This window comes from Pinus tabuliformis, chromosome 7 (assembly GCF_031772625.1).
Source record: "Pinus tabuliformis cultivar Carrire ecotype Pingquan chromosome 7, CPIR1, whole genome shotgun sequence".
In the NCBI taxonomy this organism is placed as follows: domain Eukaryota; kingdom Viridiplantae; phylum Streptophyta; class Pinopsida; order Pinales; family Pinaceae; genus Pinus; species Pinus tabuliformis.
Window position 1 is genome coordinate 1152489441 of NC_142293.1, and position 16393 is coordinate 1152505833.

Genomic DNA, 16393 nt, shown 5'->3' on the forward strand with positions numbered 1-16393 from the left:
CTAGTGCGCGCTTCTGTTATACACTGAATAATTCCATTAGGAATATTACATTGAATAATTGAGGAGAAGGGCTTCACCTTAGAATAGGCATATAATTAAAATTAACCAAGATCTTGCATCTCACATAGTTAGATCTTGCATCATCATCTTGCATTTCAATTGGTTATTGTAATTGGAATTGTGTGTTTGTTTCATTTACTTGTGAATCTTACATTGTTGTACTTGAAAAGTCATGTGCGGTTTATAAATTCTTTGCTATTGTCTAGTGCATGCTTCTATTATATGCTGAATAATTCCATTAGGAATATTACATTCAATAATTGAGGAGAAGGGCTTCACCTTAGAATAGGCATATAATTAAAACATAGTTAGATCTTGCATCTAACATAGTTAGATCTTGCATTATCATCTTGCATTTCAATTGGTTATTGTAATTGGAATTGTAGGCTTGTTTCATTTACTTGCAAATCTTACATTGTTGTACTTGTTATTTTCAGGTCTATTATTTCGTGAATATCATATTTACTTGAAGCACAAGTCTTACTTACATTGCAAGTTTATCTTGTGTTGCTCATATATCCAATTGTTCTAATCTCTTGATATCTCGTACTAACTTTGTCTTGCAACATTGCTTGTCTTGTAACTTGAGATGTAGTTTATATGTGCAACTATTTTAATTCATCTTTGAGCATTATTATAAAGCACTGGTCTCTTATCTCTATATCTTGTTGATTGTAACATTGATCTAATCGAATCTATCTGTTGATAACTACATTGCTCAATATCTTGCTTGCTATTTCATCCTAGATCAAGTTTTCTAGAGAAGCATTTGCCTTCCCTTAGATCTCCTAGAGCCTATTGTTTCAACAAATTTTTCTTTCCCATCCATCTTTAGAGACCCCAGACCACCTCCCTTGACTTAACTAGGAGAGAGTCTAAACGGAGAGAGTAGGGAACAGGTGACAACCCTTGCTCTGAGCGTTGTGCCATAAAGACTAATACCTCAGGGGGTTGGAAACTTTTCCCACACTTAGGTGTACATCTTAGGCGACAATAGGTCATCCAATCCGATCAGGGATAAGATCACCTAGGTGGAGGTTTCAAGGGACAGGTCATGGTCCAATGAAACAAAATAGATACAAACTCAAATTAACAAGACACAGGTCCAAGATACCTATTACATGGCCTAACATGGTTTTTACATGGCTTTGACCTTGTGACCTCCGACTTCCAATGGTGGTGAATGATGTAACTAAAGAAGTCTATATACCTCCACTCACAGAGGCGTAGCAGGACCTGTACAATAATTTGAAATCCTATGCAGGCTTGTGGTGTCTAGATCAATCTCCTTAAGGAAAGGACACCCTTGGATCTATCATGAAGTGGTATCTGTAAATACTTGGTTTAAGCATTGAAATCCCGCAGGAGGATAACATTACCTAGGGTACAAGTTGGGGAAAGGGTCCCCATTAGATTCACTGTGTTGTGCAAAGTGCAAGGAAACTAGGTATAGTAGCAAAGCACCATGAAAATATTTAGATATATTGGGGTACATCCATGAACATAGATCATGAACTTTGCATGTTTGTTAGAGGCAACCACATAAACTCTATGTTGAAGGGAGTCATGGATAGGGCATGCTAATCCCGTGGAATCCTTAACATTGCTGGAATACTAGGACTTCTATGTGCAAGACAAACCTCAATAATAACTTATGATGGCAAGTAATTTCTGCTTGGGACTTGTGCTTGGACAAGCACATCATAAAATGTGTTTGGACAAGACGTCTGCCATTAAAGTTCCAATAGGCGATGGAGATAGTGATGGACCAAACCCTTCTTGCCCTCGACTACAAACTCTTTTGGACAGCCAAGAATAGGGCCAACCAATAGTAGGAGAGTCTCAAATCACATTAGGTCATGGATAACTGCCCATTTGCCCTCTTTCCTGGTTGTTATAACTCGCTTTCTAGATTGCTTCAACTTGTCAATGTGGGATCCCGTGAGGTTGGCATCCTGAAAAACTCTATGCAGAAGGGATGATTTAACTTGAGACAAGGTTTGTAAAGCAATCATTTAGAGTCCTAAAACGAAGGAGAAGTGTTGAGTTGGCTCCAACCCGAGGTTGCTAGAGGTTGATGTCCTTTAGATCAAGTATATCGTGATGGAAAATAGTTTGGTGTAATACGGTAACGTTATATGTTAGTGGCATGTCACAAATGTAGTATTATGGCCAGAGTTTAAGTGGTTAAACCACCATGAGCAGCGTAGGGTGCTCCATAATAATGGGGGGATGATTTAACTTGAGAAAGTGGTACTTCAAACCCTTATATTTGTTTACATATCTCAGGCTCTTTGTAGATGTAATAGTTGTAATTCTGATCATTAATATATGTGATGGATATTTTCTTTTACAATCTTGTTGCCCTCTGTTCATCATAATTATTCTATTCCAAACATACTACTTGCTATGGCTATGAATGCACAACCATAAGGAGCTATTGCTTCGTGATCTTTGCCATAAAGATCACTAGACTGTATATGTGTGCACATGTACAAAGATCAGTGAAAGCAAATCAACTAGATTCCTAAACATCCATAACATCCATGCATGAGATCTCAAGTAAATGGTTCCAAGAGATGCACTTGATCCCTCGTAGGTTGGTTCAGGGTGTTGAGTTCAATGTTGGAGAACCAACTTCAACTTGAAGAACTTGCTCCTAGCTATCACGATCTGATAGATCTACACACATACACCAACAAACAAAGAAAACTTGCCTTCTACAGAGGGCAGATTAGCATAAACAAAACATACATGAACACATGATGCAAATAGCATGTAAGGGAAAGGAATCATGAACTTTCATTAATAATCAATGACAAATGCCTTCCACACATGAGGAGCCTCTGCTCCAACTTGCAGCTTGGTCTCCTTCTCCCAATATAACAGAGCTCTTGCGCTATAGTATGGACCCTAGATCTAGCCCCTTTCCTCATGATAGGGTGAGATTATATAGGTTCATTTTTTCCTCTGGGAGAATGTATCTAGACCATTGTTTTAAAACTCAGACTCGGCTGAGGGTCGACTCCGACTCCGACTCGGTATCGACTCAGTTGGCTCTATTTCAATGACTCGGTCGTTGTAAAAAATACATTAAATATTTATTTTTTTTGTATAAAAAAACATAATTTTAAAGATTTTCATTCATGTTTTGAAACACATAGCATTATAATATAGATGGAAGACAAGATATGATCAAGTAGGCTCATGAATATATCCATTATATCAAAATGGCACCCAGTGCACTATCCAATGGCAATACATACATGATCAAAGATTCAAAACAAAAAACACATAACCAAGGAGGCTAGAAATGGCCTCTACAACAAAAGTAAACTGTGACCAGACTCCAGTACTACTGGGTAGTAGCTACTGCCAGAGGAGCGAAGATCATGTGGATCAATCTCTGGATCATCATCAGAGTCAGACAGGGGGTCCCATGGCTCCTCCTCATCATCATCATCTCCAACTGCAACTGTAGAAGTGGTAGCACTAGTAGGCTGTGCAGCAGATGCAAGCTGAGATAGAGAAGATATGCGACTGCGCTTCTGTCGTGGCTGAGCAGAGGAAGCACCTGCAACTGGAGTCCTTGTTGGTTGTGAGGCTGAGGCTGGTAGTATAAGGGGGAAAACCCTTCCAAATTCTTCTTCTTCTATTAGATTGTCATCGAACGTTCAATAGAGAGGTACAAAGTACAAATTTTCATTAATAAATTAGGCTGTGTAGGACCTATACATCTTGTTCACAACTTCATTTGTGAACAAGATTCATTGTTGATGCTTCTACTCAATACTGCCATTGATGACCTTCCATGCTTGATGTTAGTGTTGCTATATATGAATATGATCATAGTTGTTGGAATGTAATGATGTCATACAAATCACTGAACTGAAATGCCAAACATACCACTGTTATGTTAATGAAGCAACTGTGCTTTCATACACACGACTGTGATGCCACCATACACATAGAAGAGGTCAACCATGCTATTGTAAGCCAAGATGTGTACTGCAAAGATCAACCATACGACTGAGATGGTATACCACTGTGATGCCAATATAGCTGAGATGCTAAGTGCCAACATAACTGTGATACCATATAATATAATTGAAAATCAAGTGCCAAATGTAACTGACTGTATAATACAACAATGATGCCAAACACAACTGACTGTATAATACAACCATTGTGCCAAACATAACTGAATGTATAGTAATGCCAAGTGCCACAGTGCGAGTACCAAATCATAAGAGAGTGCCAAACCATAAGAGAGTGCCAAACCATAAGAGAAATATCCATAGCCATACGAAGAACAGAGAGTGAGGTCCATAGACATACTAAGAACAAAGAGTGAAGTCAATAGCCATACAAAGAACAAAGAGCGAGGTCCATATCCAAACAAAGCTAGAGATGAATTCTTAAGAGTCAAAACTGTGATGTGCGAAGGTCTGTTCTGAGATGCTAATATACAGCGCCATCCAAAGTCAACAAATTGTGCCATCCGAAATCAACACACTGAGCCATGCGAAGTTACCGTACAGTGCCATCTAAAAGACAGAAGTGCCATGCCATACGAGAGAGAGAATCACTATGCTTATGCGAGAATTGATCCGGCCGAGTGGTTACGGATCCGGCTGGGTCGGCCGAGTTATGACTGACTCGGCCGAGTCATGCTATAACTCGGCCGGGTCAGTCATAACTCGGTTGAACGAACCGAATTTTCTGCTGGGTTGAAATTTTTTTTCCGGCTCGGATCAACTCTGCCGAGTAGGTTCCTAGCCGGCCGGATCTTAAAACAATGATCTAGACACCTAGGGGCTTGAGAAGTTAAGAGAGTTCTACAATAATGGACCCTTAGCCATCTCATACATAAGTGGGTCAAGTTGATTTCCTTGGGAATGACAAATTCTAGAACCCTTTTTCTCAATTATGAGTTTTTTCTCAGTTATGAAATAATTATTATCTCATAATTATAAAATTGTGACAAAATAATTATGAGAAAGAACTCAATTATGTAATTTCACTCTTTTAACATGGAATAAATTATAATTCCCTTGTAAGACCAATATAAGTAAAAGCAAAGGTGAAAGGGGATGCATTCTAGCCAGCAACTGAGGTAAGTTGAATTTGGGTTTCTCTCATTATGGTGGAGTGGCAAATAGGGTTATAACACTACTGTTATAGTAGACCTCTTTACATCTGCAAGAGATTTATGAATTGACATGATGCATATCCAATGCCCAGGTGGGTATGTGATGGCATCAGAGGTACTGAGTATCATATTTCTCTATCCAGATATTTTCCTAGTACATTTTCCTTGATAATGATGCTAGCAACCTGGGCATTTGAATATGACGCACATTAGCTTATGCAGACTCCGGAGACACAGTTTGATATGATGCAAACATAGTAACTTGGATTTCTGATTTGTTTGAGTATTTTTTTTCCTAATTCATGTCAAAGCTTTATATTGGATGAAGACCACTGCTTTAGGAACTTTATAACTTTTTTTTATTGTTAGCACATATTTCTTTCTGTTAAATTTGGACCTGGAAGTCCATCTTCAGTAGTGTTGATATTTGTGTGCTTATTAGTCGACTGGTGCTATTGTTTGAAATTTCAGAGACACAAGATGGGGAGAATGAGGAGGTACCTGAAACTGAATATTATGTTCCTAAATCATCTAAGAAAAGAGAGATGAAAAGACAAGAGAGGGAATCCCAGAGACAGGTATGTATTTCTACACATTTGATGTTGATTACTGAGAATCCTAGGAAACATTTGCTTGTAGCATGCGACTCTAGCAGAAGTTGTGTGTTCAAACTTCAATTATGCGAGATGATTTTGTTGTAAACCCTGTTTTTCAAATTCCCATTTTACTCTCTAATATTGAGGATAGTAACTGAACTAATTTTCTTTTCTTCTCTCAAGGCTGAAGAAGGAGCACGTGAAATTCGAAGAATGAAGCAGGATCAATATGCTGAAAGGCGACAACGGAAGGATGAGGAACATGAAGCTGAGGAGCGTAGGAAGGTACTTGATCACTCACATGCAATTCTCTCTTGATTATAGCTGGTGCACTGAATTATGAAATCCATTCTAAGAAAAGTAGGATTAAGTGGCCAACAGTTACCTAAATATAGTTTTTTTGGTGGTTATTTAGGAAGAGGAAGCACAAGCACAGAAAGAAAAAGAAGAGGAAGCTGCAAATGCAGAATTTGAGAAATGGAAAGGTGCCTTCTCAGTTAAAGAAGAAGGGATAGCAGAGGAGGAAATGCAGGATGGTAGTCAAGGGCTGCTCTTTGATTTTGTGGAGTATATAAAGGTAATTTTTAAGCTTCATTTGTTTTTTTATTTTTATGAAATTTGATTGAGTCATTCATATAGTTATGCTCTCTAGACATTTTGTATTGCATTAACTGCTTGATTAGGCTTAGTATTTGTTGATCTTAAACTTCAATTTTTTGATGCTTTTTGGTTGGTTGCATATCATTTTTAATGGCCAGTTCTCAGAGATAAGATTGGTACATCTTTCTATGACGACACTATAGCGCAAAAAAGTGTTAACTTACTTTGTGTCATTGGATCATAATATCATACACGTCCAATGGTGCAATTTTGGTAGTCATGTTTGACATTTGATAAAATTTATTTTTCTTTGGAGTAGACTTGGTAACTGCAGATGGCTGCTCGCAACCTAATTAGAACAAATTTTCATACTCGTGTTAAATAAACTAGTTTGTAAAGAATTTTTTGCATTAGTTTGAGATTCATGCCAATGTCCGGAGGTACTCAATTCAGCATGAATATTTGAGTAGCTTACATAGCTTGCTGAGTTTTTGCCAACGAAAAAAGAGTTATCAAGGCCATTCACTTTTTTTTTGGGGGTGACATCAAAGCAAGTTGAAGGATATCAAAGCGAAGTCGAGATCTACATCGAACCCTAGATCGAAGAAGAAGTCTACATCAGCAAAAGTTTTGGATCCTCTAGTCGTTATCAAAAAACCCTCATCAAGTTGAAGAGGTCTACAAAGCAAGGTAGCCCAAAGCATAGACATCCAAGAGAAGCACTTCAAGGACAAAGATCACATCATCTTGGAGAAAGCTGAAACATTTCTAGATCTGCACTCATTCACCACCGAAAAGGTCGAAGTATCTTGAAGGCTAGTTATCCAAAGAAGGCTATAAGGCAAGATCCCTCTCATTAAAGCAAGGATCCCCTCCTTATCTTTGAAGAAGATCATCCGAGGAAGCATCAAGACATCCTCATCAATCACCATCAACAAAGGGAGCTAGATCTAAAGGTGTTGTCATCATAAAAGGAGCAATCTCCTTTTATTAAAGAAAGGATTTTCATTTGGAAGAAGATCATCCAAAAGGGGCACTAATACATCTTCTTCAACCACCATCAAAGGGATCAAGTTGAAGATTTCATCTTCACTTGTCAAGTAAGTATCTTTTATTCTATAATCTAATCTAGTAAAATGACTTCGTTTTGCAAGGAGATCTATAAGCTGGTTGGGTCATTAAACTTCCTTGCATGGAAAAGGAGGATAGACATAGTCCTCGAAGAAAGTGAAGTCATGAAAAAGTCTCCAAACCATCCGAAGGTCACGTATTATCTGAATACATGGAAAGGGATCAAGGGATCCTTATGAAATCAGTCAAAGGTCCCTTCATTCCCATATAGCAGGTTTGGAGACATCAAAGGAGATATATGATAAGTTGGTAAAATTATTCTCTGAAGATGCTATAAAGAAGGTCACATCACTTAGATCTGATCTACACAAATTGAAGGTATCAAAGGATAAAAGGTTATCTTCATAAGATCTCAATTGCAAGATCTGGGAGAGATAATCCTCATTGTTCTAAATGCACTAACTGATGAACAAGGTAACAAATGTCTATAAGGAAAAGAAGGCTATCCCATTCAACAACTTGTGGTTTCTATGCAAGATAGAAGAAGATTGGTTGAGGGCAAAAAGTATTCAGACATTTGTCGAAAGGAGAGAAGATCATAGCTAAGACTCGATGCTATGAGCATTACAGGAAAGATTGTCCTAAGCTCAAAAAGGGCAATAACAAGGAAGATAGAGAAGAAGTCCATTTCACCGAAGAAGTGGAGGAAGCTGTAAGAGGAAAAGCATTAGAAGCAAGAGCTCGTGACATCACCATAAGGAAACATGAAGGACAACTGGAACAAAATCTATGGCAGTCAAATATGAAGGATATAGCTCTTGGGAACCTCATTGGAAACTTAAGGAAAGGAAGAAGTCATCCAAGACAAGTCTCATCATACATCAAGTCAAAAGGAAACATCTGCTAAATAGGAATATGAAAGGTCCTCAAGATTCTCTGATGGAATCCTCATTGGAGGGTTCACCGATTTAGAGAGGAAGAAAGTGTTTATCAAGAACTCCAACTTGTGGATGATGGTATGAAGACATAAGAGATGAAGCAGATAAAGGGGTTGGAGATCTTTTCAATCAAGGAAGGTGCTGAAAGAAGCCTAGATGACCTAAAGGTAAATGAGGTATGTATGCTTGTATTCAATATTATAAAGTCATGTTATATGGTTGCAGGTAACATGGATCACTGCTCTATCTTGAGAAGCATGATCAAAGGAAAGGAATCTCCTCCAATGAAAGGATTCCGGAAGGCACGAGTCACACTAGATGAAACCAACATAATATCTCCTCATATGAAGTATGAGGTGGTTGACTACAATTGAGGAACTTTGATGGAAAGCTACTGGGAATGAAATATGTGAAGAAAGAAAGGAAGAGATCATAGACTATGCAACCATGGAAGAAGACATTCAACATCTGAGACCAAGAATATTTGACTAGGAGATCTCCCGAAAATATATGAAGACTCTGATGGAAGTCTGAAAAAGATGGAGACCCTTGACAATGGATATCTTTGGGAGATATGTCAACATGTATGCAGGATGCTGATGCAAACTGGAAGATGTCATGATGAAAGACCATCACAAAGGTAATTTTGATTTAAGTCTTCATTTCTTATTTTTGAACAAATACCTGGATGGGTTTATGCAGGTTTGCCAAGGGAAGAACTATGGATATCTTCCAAGAGGACCATATAGAAGGATGTAAGATCCTCCAGAAAATCTGGCATGAAGAAGGCAGCATGACATGAAGCAAGGCCAAATGAAGACTAATGGATCACTTTCTGATGAAAGGAATAATGACAAGACTGACTCATGGACGAGAGTGATGGATGGTCTGTGCCCTATGAAGAAGCCCCAAAAGATGAAGACTCCTTGACAAAGAAATTCATGACATCGAAGGAAGGAGCTATTCAAGCAGCTGGTTGAGGAGTTGCTATAGGTCCCTAATTAAGAGGGAGCTTGAAAACAAGTTTCTTACTTGGAAGAAACTTGGAAATTCCTAAGACAAGAGGGAGCTAAGGTACATTCCTTTTGTAGGAATGAGTACATTCTGTTATTGGAATTGATATGTCCTCCCTAATTGAGAGGGAGAGATAGACACATCATTTTGATCTTCACCTGGGAAGACAGAATGGAGAATTGGGTAAACATTTGGCATCTGATGCTGTTTGAGGATGAGATAGGGCATGCAAGATAAGAGTGGTCGTAGAGGATCGATATTCTTTGAGGACTAGCTATCCAAGATAAGAATAGTCCAAAGTAGGTCACTCTGTGAACACCCAGGTGGAGTATGTACCTTGAGAGACAATGATTATGGTGTCTATAAATCATTGGTCTCGCCAACATTATGCTTTGATCTTAGGGATAGAGCTGTTAGTCAAGGCCTTGCTATGTAACAACGCTGGTTGATATGAAGCTATACAGATGGTTTACCGATCCGATTCTTCTTATGAGAAATTCTTCAGATTGAGAATGACCAAGTACCATTATGAATACTTCCCTAGTTAAGAGAGTGTTGAAAATGTGTAACTAGGTTTGGTCTTCATAATGACATGTAACTGTGATTTCTGTAAATGATGTAAAGAAGGAAAAATAAAATTATTATTGTAAGACTTGCTTCATGGGTTTCATGAGCAAGGGATTTTATTTTTAGATGGCTCCCATTAAGAGCCTTAGGATTTGTCATTAAAGTCAAAAGAGTCAATGTCATGTATGGAGACCCCTTCTTGGGCATGTTACAAATGTATACTAGTCTATAAGATTGTCAAATAGCCCTCCAAGACAAGCACTTGTTTCTCCTCTTCAAGTCAGCCTCAAGATGTAGATGAAACTCATGTCGGCTCACCTTATTTGAAGACACACCTATTCGAACTGTTATGTCGGCTTATATTGATAGGCAAACTACTATATATATGGGTGAAGGCACTTCACATTTCCATAGTCAGAAATTCACATATCTCCCTGATTTCAGATGGACAGTAGCAGAGTGAAGTTCAAATGCAATCAAAAGAAGGAGCTTGGATAAGGAAGGGACAACGGGGTTTTGTTTAGGGCTGAACACAGTTAATAGAAGTTTAGATCTATCTTTGAATTCGGATGGATAGATGCAGTGACAAGTTCAGATAGATTGCAGTAGTAAGTTTGGTAAAGGAGCTCGATAAGGGTACAGGGTGCTGTCTCACAGTCAAAGAGTTCGGATAACTTGTAGTGACAAGTATTTCGGTTCAGGAACTCAAATTGCAGTGACAAGTATTCAGGTGACATTACAATGATGTGACTCGGTACTATCATAGTATGAAGGAATCGATAAGGACTCTATAAGATCTCTATGATATGTCAATGACAAGGTCTCGATGGTAACTATGTCTTGGTGGTAAGAAGGTCGAAGTAGAAGAGGAGTCAAGAAGAAGAAAAGAACAGAACTAGTGTCTTGGTCTTGGAGTGGCTAATAGGTCAAGGGACTTGGGCTTGGCATTCGTCAATTGGAATCTCTATAAGAAGAATTTGTGCAGGTTTTCCTCTCAAAGAGTGAGATGTTTTGGCCCTGGCTGATAGCTTACATTTTGTGTCTCTTGTCTATTTATGTTCATGCATTGGTAACTGTTTGATGAAGAAGAACACTAATAACTTAAGCAACTAGAAGATCCTAATCTAATGAAGTAAAAGTCACTCACAAGTAGTTACTAATTAAGAGAAATCTCCTAATTCATGATGCCCTAGATTTCTCAACAAACCCTTGACCAAGAACCTCCAAGACAAAGTCAAACCTTGCTTCTAGCAACTTCTGCAAGTTCTGACTTCCAACAACTTATTCCACAACTTTGACCTGCCCAACAACTTATTATGTAACTTTGACTTTCCCAGCAACTCCTTCTGCTACTTCGACTTGCCCAAAAAAATCTTCTGCAACTTTGACTTGCCTAGATTTTTTTTTTGCATAAACCCTAACCTTTGCATATGTGAGAAATGATGGTGTGATCTTAGTTCCTTTTTCCTTTGCTTGGGTAGATTCTCTTTTCTAGAGAATTCGACGTCCAAAATAACTCTTCTTGATGACCTAACTTCACTTCTGCAACTCGGCTTTATTGCAACAATACTAACCCTAATTCCTTGGCATGTGTGGTGAGAAGTAGCCCAAAAACAATCCGAAAAACTCTATTTTCTCTTCCTCCTTCGTCTTCTTCTCCTTCGCACTTTTTCTTGTCCTTATAATCTCGAATTTGTGTGAGTGAAGTGAGTCTTCCTAGTGAAGTTGATGTCTCCTTTATATAGGCTTCTTCATTGGGTCGAATTGCTTCTTTTAGGCCGACTTGAATCTTGCATCATCACTTGGTTTTGGAGGGTTCTTTAACTTGAATTTGACTCAAATAAATTATTTTTACAACATGTACCATGCCCAAATGAGTCATTCATACATGAAAATGACTATTAATCCCTAGAAGCTCTTGACCTATAAAATAAATTCCTCTTGAGCACGAAACCCATGCCTCAAGAAAAAATAACAAATTTATTTTTCTCATTGCATCAAATACATAAAATCGCGATTACATATGTCATTGTGAAGACCGATCCTAGTTACATATTTCAACACTCATAGCTATTGATACTATCTAGATGTCTCTCTTTGATAAAAGGTGACATGAAATGCTGGAGGGGGGTGGGGGGTCTATGTGGACATGGTGGGAGATTGTTTGGGAATATCATAAAGGGAGATAGTGTGGGAGAACATGGATTGAGGGTCTAGGTTTGGGGGAATGGTGTGAAGTTGAGGGAGAAGGGTTTGCTAGAAAGTTTATGGGGAGTGGTGGAGGGCTACATGAAGCTTATGTTTCCTTTTAGAGAGGAACACCTGTTTCTTTGATGGAGGAGACATTGGTAGTGTTTGCAGAGGTGAAGGGAAGATGAAGGGTCGTGTGTAAGGGGGAAGCAGAGATGCTTGTGGAGGGTATTTCATTCTTCATCTAACCACTGATTCATGCGGTAGGAGCCATAGGCGATCTTATGAGTGTGTTGTTGAGTGGGGATAAGAGTTGAGGGTTGGTGCCTTTAAGGCCTTAGGGAATGTCTCATACTTGGTTGTCGTTGTGTTCAATGACACAAAGTGTAGAGATGGGGGTTGAGTAACTTCTTAAGTGTTGATTTTTGTAGCATCGAATGTGTTCTAGCCACAAAATTTGGTGGAAAACCCAAAAATTGTTTCTGGAAATTCCACCTAGAGATGAATTAATTAAAATAATTAATCTTTTTTTAATGGTACCTAAGTCTAAACTTAGGAAAACTGATTAATTAAAGGGTATTAATTAAGTCATGGTGAGAATCTTCTAGAGGAAGACATGGATCGAGTTCTAGTTAATCTTAGCCATTGATTATGTTTTAATCTTGGCCGTTGAAGCCTCAACGAGAGATTATATGAAGAAATTCGATGGGGGTTGGAGAACACACTTGGAGCCACCAACAATTCGATTTTGCTGGGAAATCGATTTCCAGAGTAGCAATTATGAGTTGCCAGAGGTGATTCAGTAAATTCGAAGTAGTGAGAGAGGGGCAGGGATAGTAAGGCCGAAAGGAAGTTTTTCCAGTCCGGTGAGTGCATAGCAGAGAGACAGAGAATTCCACAGAGAGGCTGACGTAGTGCAGAGAGGCAACGCAGAGCTTCAGAGGGAGATCCATATTTTGTTGAGGAGAAGTCAAAATTCAGTGCCAGAAGCCGAAGTGGGAGCCTGAAGACCAGGAAGATCGAGTTTCCAGAGTAGCAGCTGATCAGTCAGCAAGAGAGGTGCTAGTCCGATTGGTGACATAGATCTTGAGCCAAGGTCAGTGTCGGATCACCGGTGGAAATGAGATTTATCTCACTAGACTTTTGTCAGTCATTTTCTCTATATGGAAAGCTAGACTTGAGCTTGCATAGATTTGTACTTAGATTTACTATTGCATAATAATAAAGCCCTCAAGTGCTACACCGATTTCCCAAGTTGGGTTTTTCCGGGGACATTGGTCCAAAAACAATGGTGTATTATTGTGTGTGTGCATCTATTCTTCCAGTGTTTTTATTTCTTCCGCAGTATTGTATTTGTGAAGGTTGCAGTGTATTAGTTTCAATATTTACTGTGGAATGCAGTAAATAATTGGTTCAAGTTATTTAACAAATAGAAGAAACTTAATAAATTGTTGCTGTAGGATTCGGGGTCACTGAAATTTCACATTAAGGTGGGTGGTGTAGGATTTGGCACATTCTCTATTGGAAAGGAAAGTGGAGTGGGGGCACAATGAGGTGGGTGCGGGGGCAATCGGTGAGGAGCAGAAGAGTGGAATATGAATGGACACATTTCTATATGATGATCATCTCCATTGTTTTTTTGTTCACAAGGGTAATCTTGAACAAAGACATTCTCCTCCCTTGTATAACTTCTCCTAGAGTTTCCTCATGAACCCTAGTGGATTACTCCAAGAAGACAAGTACAAAGAGAAGAGTATGATGGTGATGAATGGAAGGACTCTCTTTCTCTATATATATGAGAGGTAACGGAGGCCAATAATAAATGTGGGCCCAACCCCTTACAAGCAACCTATTATAAGCCCATGTAGGGCTACACAAGTGAAGTGTTCCACTACAAGGGTACACATGTCATCATCCAAGGTGATGTTGTACACAATATGAGCTCCATGATGCTGTAGCTAAGGTGTGTCAACACCTCTCCATCTCAAGCCCAAGCAAGCTCTAGTGCTCCTCCCAAGCCATGTACTCCACTAAATTAGCTGCTCCTACAAAAGCACTATTGCGGTTCTAGCTAGGAATCCAAGGTTCCAGTTAGGAATCCAATCTGCCACATGCCATATAAGGCCTAATGCCCTCCTCCAAGATGCACAACACTTCTCCTAGGAAGGGTGTTCTCCAAGCAAGTGAACCTCTCCATGTGACAACACTAAAGGGTGCCGATTAAGCAAGCAAAATAACTCTAGTAACCCAGGGAAGAATGCCAAGCAAGCACCCACGTGAGGTCAAGCAATCACTGAGCATGTCGTCTCCATTGTATGTCATCTCCCACGTGCCAATCCATCTTGTACCATTTGGGAGTGAAACAGACACCATGTACCCCAAATCTTAGGAAGCAATCCCAAACATGGGGTAAACACTTCCAAAGTAACTTGAAATTTTGAAAACTAATAGAGATGAGAATGAACCCTGGCACTACTATTTATGTAATCATCACCTCAAGAGTGACATTGTGAATGTCCTCCTTAAGAAAGATGTGAAATTCTTTATCTTTATCGAGCCGCCCATAACTAATTCCTTTGCTTGTGAGCCATTATCTGCCCCATCCTCTTATGAACTTATCAATACGACACACAGAATCCTCACATCAAAGGTTCCTCCCTTGAGTGTTCAATGACTAAGGGGAGTGGGTCCAAACCTGCTGAATAAGGGCTTGAAAATCTGCTGACTCTAAATGCGACACATTCAGTTTGAAGTTTGAATGCTGAAGATGGCAGTGAATCAACTGAGTGACCTACAGAAATCATAGTCTAAATTAGAAGATGATCCGAACCTGCACATTTATTAGAACATCCACTGGGTGAATCTTGACTGAAAAGGATAAATCCTCCCGAGGACCATAAAATGATCCAGTCGAGCCTGAATTCTGTCCTGTCCCTATCTGTAGTTGATCTAGGTGAACCAACCCCCATAATCTAGCCCCTTCTGTCTCTAGTGGGGGTCAAAAATTTGAAGAGCGTTCTTGCATCGACACCAAACCAGGTTCTTTGAACCACTGATCATAGAACTTCTGTCTCCACAACTGTAACCATCCCACTCCACTATGTTAAAATCCCCTCCAACAATGCACTCCTTTGGCTGGGAGAGAGGAGGCCATCTAATCCCAAAGGAAACGCTGCTCAAAATTGAGGTTTGTGGTGTATACTACACACCTGCAGAGGGCATTGTTGGAGGGCAAGCTCCGATGGGGTTCAAATTGTCATCAAGGTGCAATCCCAAATATGATCATCCAGGTTTTGGCAACAGAAACAGGTGTTGGGGAGGTTTATGTCCATAATTTCTTACTGTATTTGAAGTCTTCTGTTTGGTTCTTCAATGTTGAACTGTCAAAGAAAGGATTGCGATTTTTTGGACTACTTTCAGATTTTGTTTGATTGTTCATGGATCTCTTAGGTCGTCGATGTGAAACAGACATGGACTTGTATTAAGAGCTTATAGGCTCAGTACCCTTATAGGCTACTTTGTTACTTTTACTATGACTTTAGATATGTTTTATTGTAGAAATTTTGAATAATTTAACACATATTCAACAGAGATTATCCTGATCATGTACTATTGCGGAATACATACACAATACATAAGCTCCTCTACGTTGATCATCAATATAGCAGCATCAATAACAATAAAACATCAAGAGCATTCACACATTAACACAGTATGTAACCCGGGGAAAGCATCTCGCTAAAAACCCCAACTATCTGTATATTAATGATTGAGAACATGTAACATTACAAAGTACAATGCTTATCACAAGCAATCCAGTACCAGCTCCACCTGTTACACACAATACAGCTCAGATCTGATCTCCAAATCTATTCCACTGCTTGCCTGCCTCCACTGCTCAATACCTGCTCAAGAACTGATGAGAATGGCTTACCAAACTCGTATTTCACCTCAAAATAATTACTCACACTTTGTTGGACGTGAGCAAAGGCTACAATACTGGGCAAATACGTGAGCAAACTCATTGGCATACTCAATCCCTTGATTGTGCAAGATCTGGTGCACAACTATAGTCACAACTGATAGCAATCTGATTCTCTACCACCTGTCCCTGTTGAATTGAACATGCACTGACATGCAACTGAGTTAACTGATGTATTCATTAGTTGCATCATGAGTTAATAATTAGTTTAACAACTCATCAT

At 39.2% G+C, this 16393-nt stretch overlaps 1 protein-coding gene across 1 annotated transcript in view; it reads left to right on the forward strand.

Moving 5' to 3' along the window:
• LOC149251573 (DDRGK domain protein) overlaps positions 1-16393 on the forward strand; it is a 123459-nt gene that overhangs the window by 76080 nt on the left and 30986 nt on the right. Inside the window, exons 3-5 of the mRNA XM_089459514.1 lie at positions 5684-5790; positions 5992-6093; positions 6224-6385. Of these exons, the coding sequence (XP_089315640.1) occupies positions 5684-5790; positions 5992-6093; positions 6224-6385 (371 nt within the window). The remainder of the gene's footprint in view (positions 1-5683; positions 5791-5991; positions 6094-6223; positions 6386-16393) is intronic.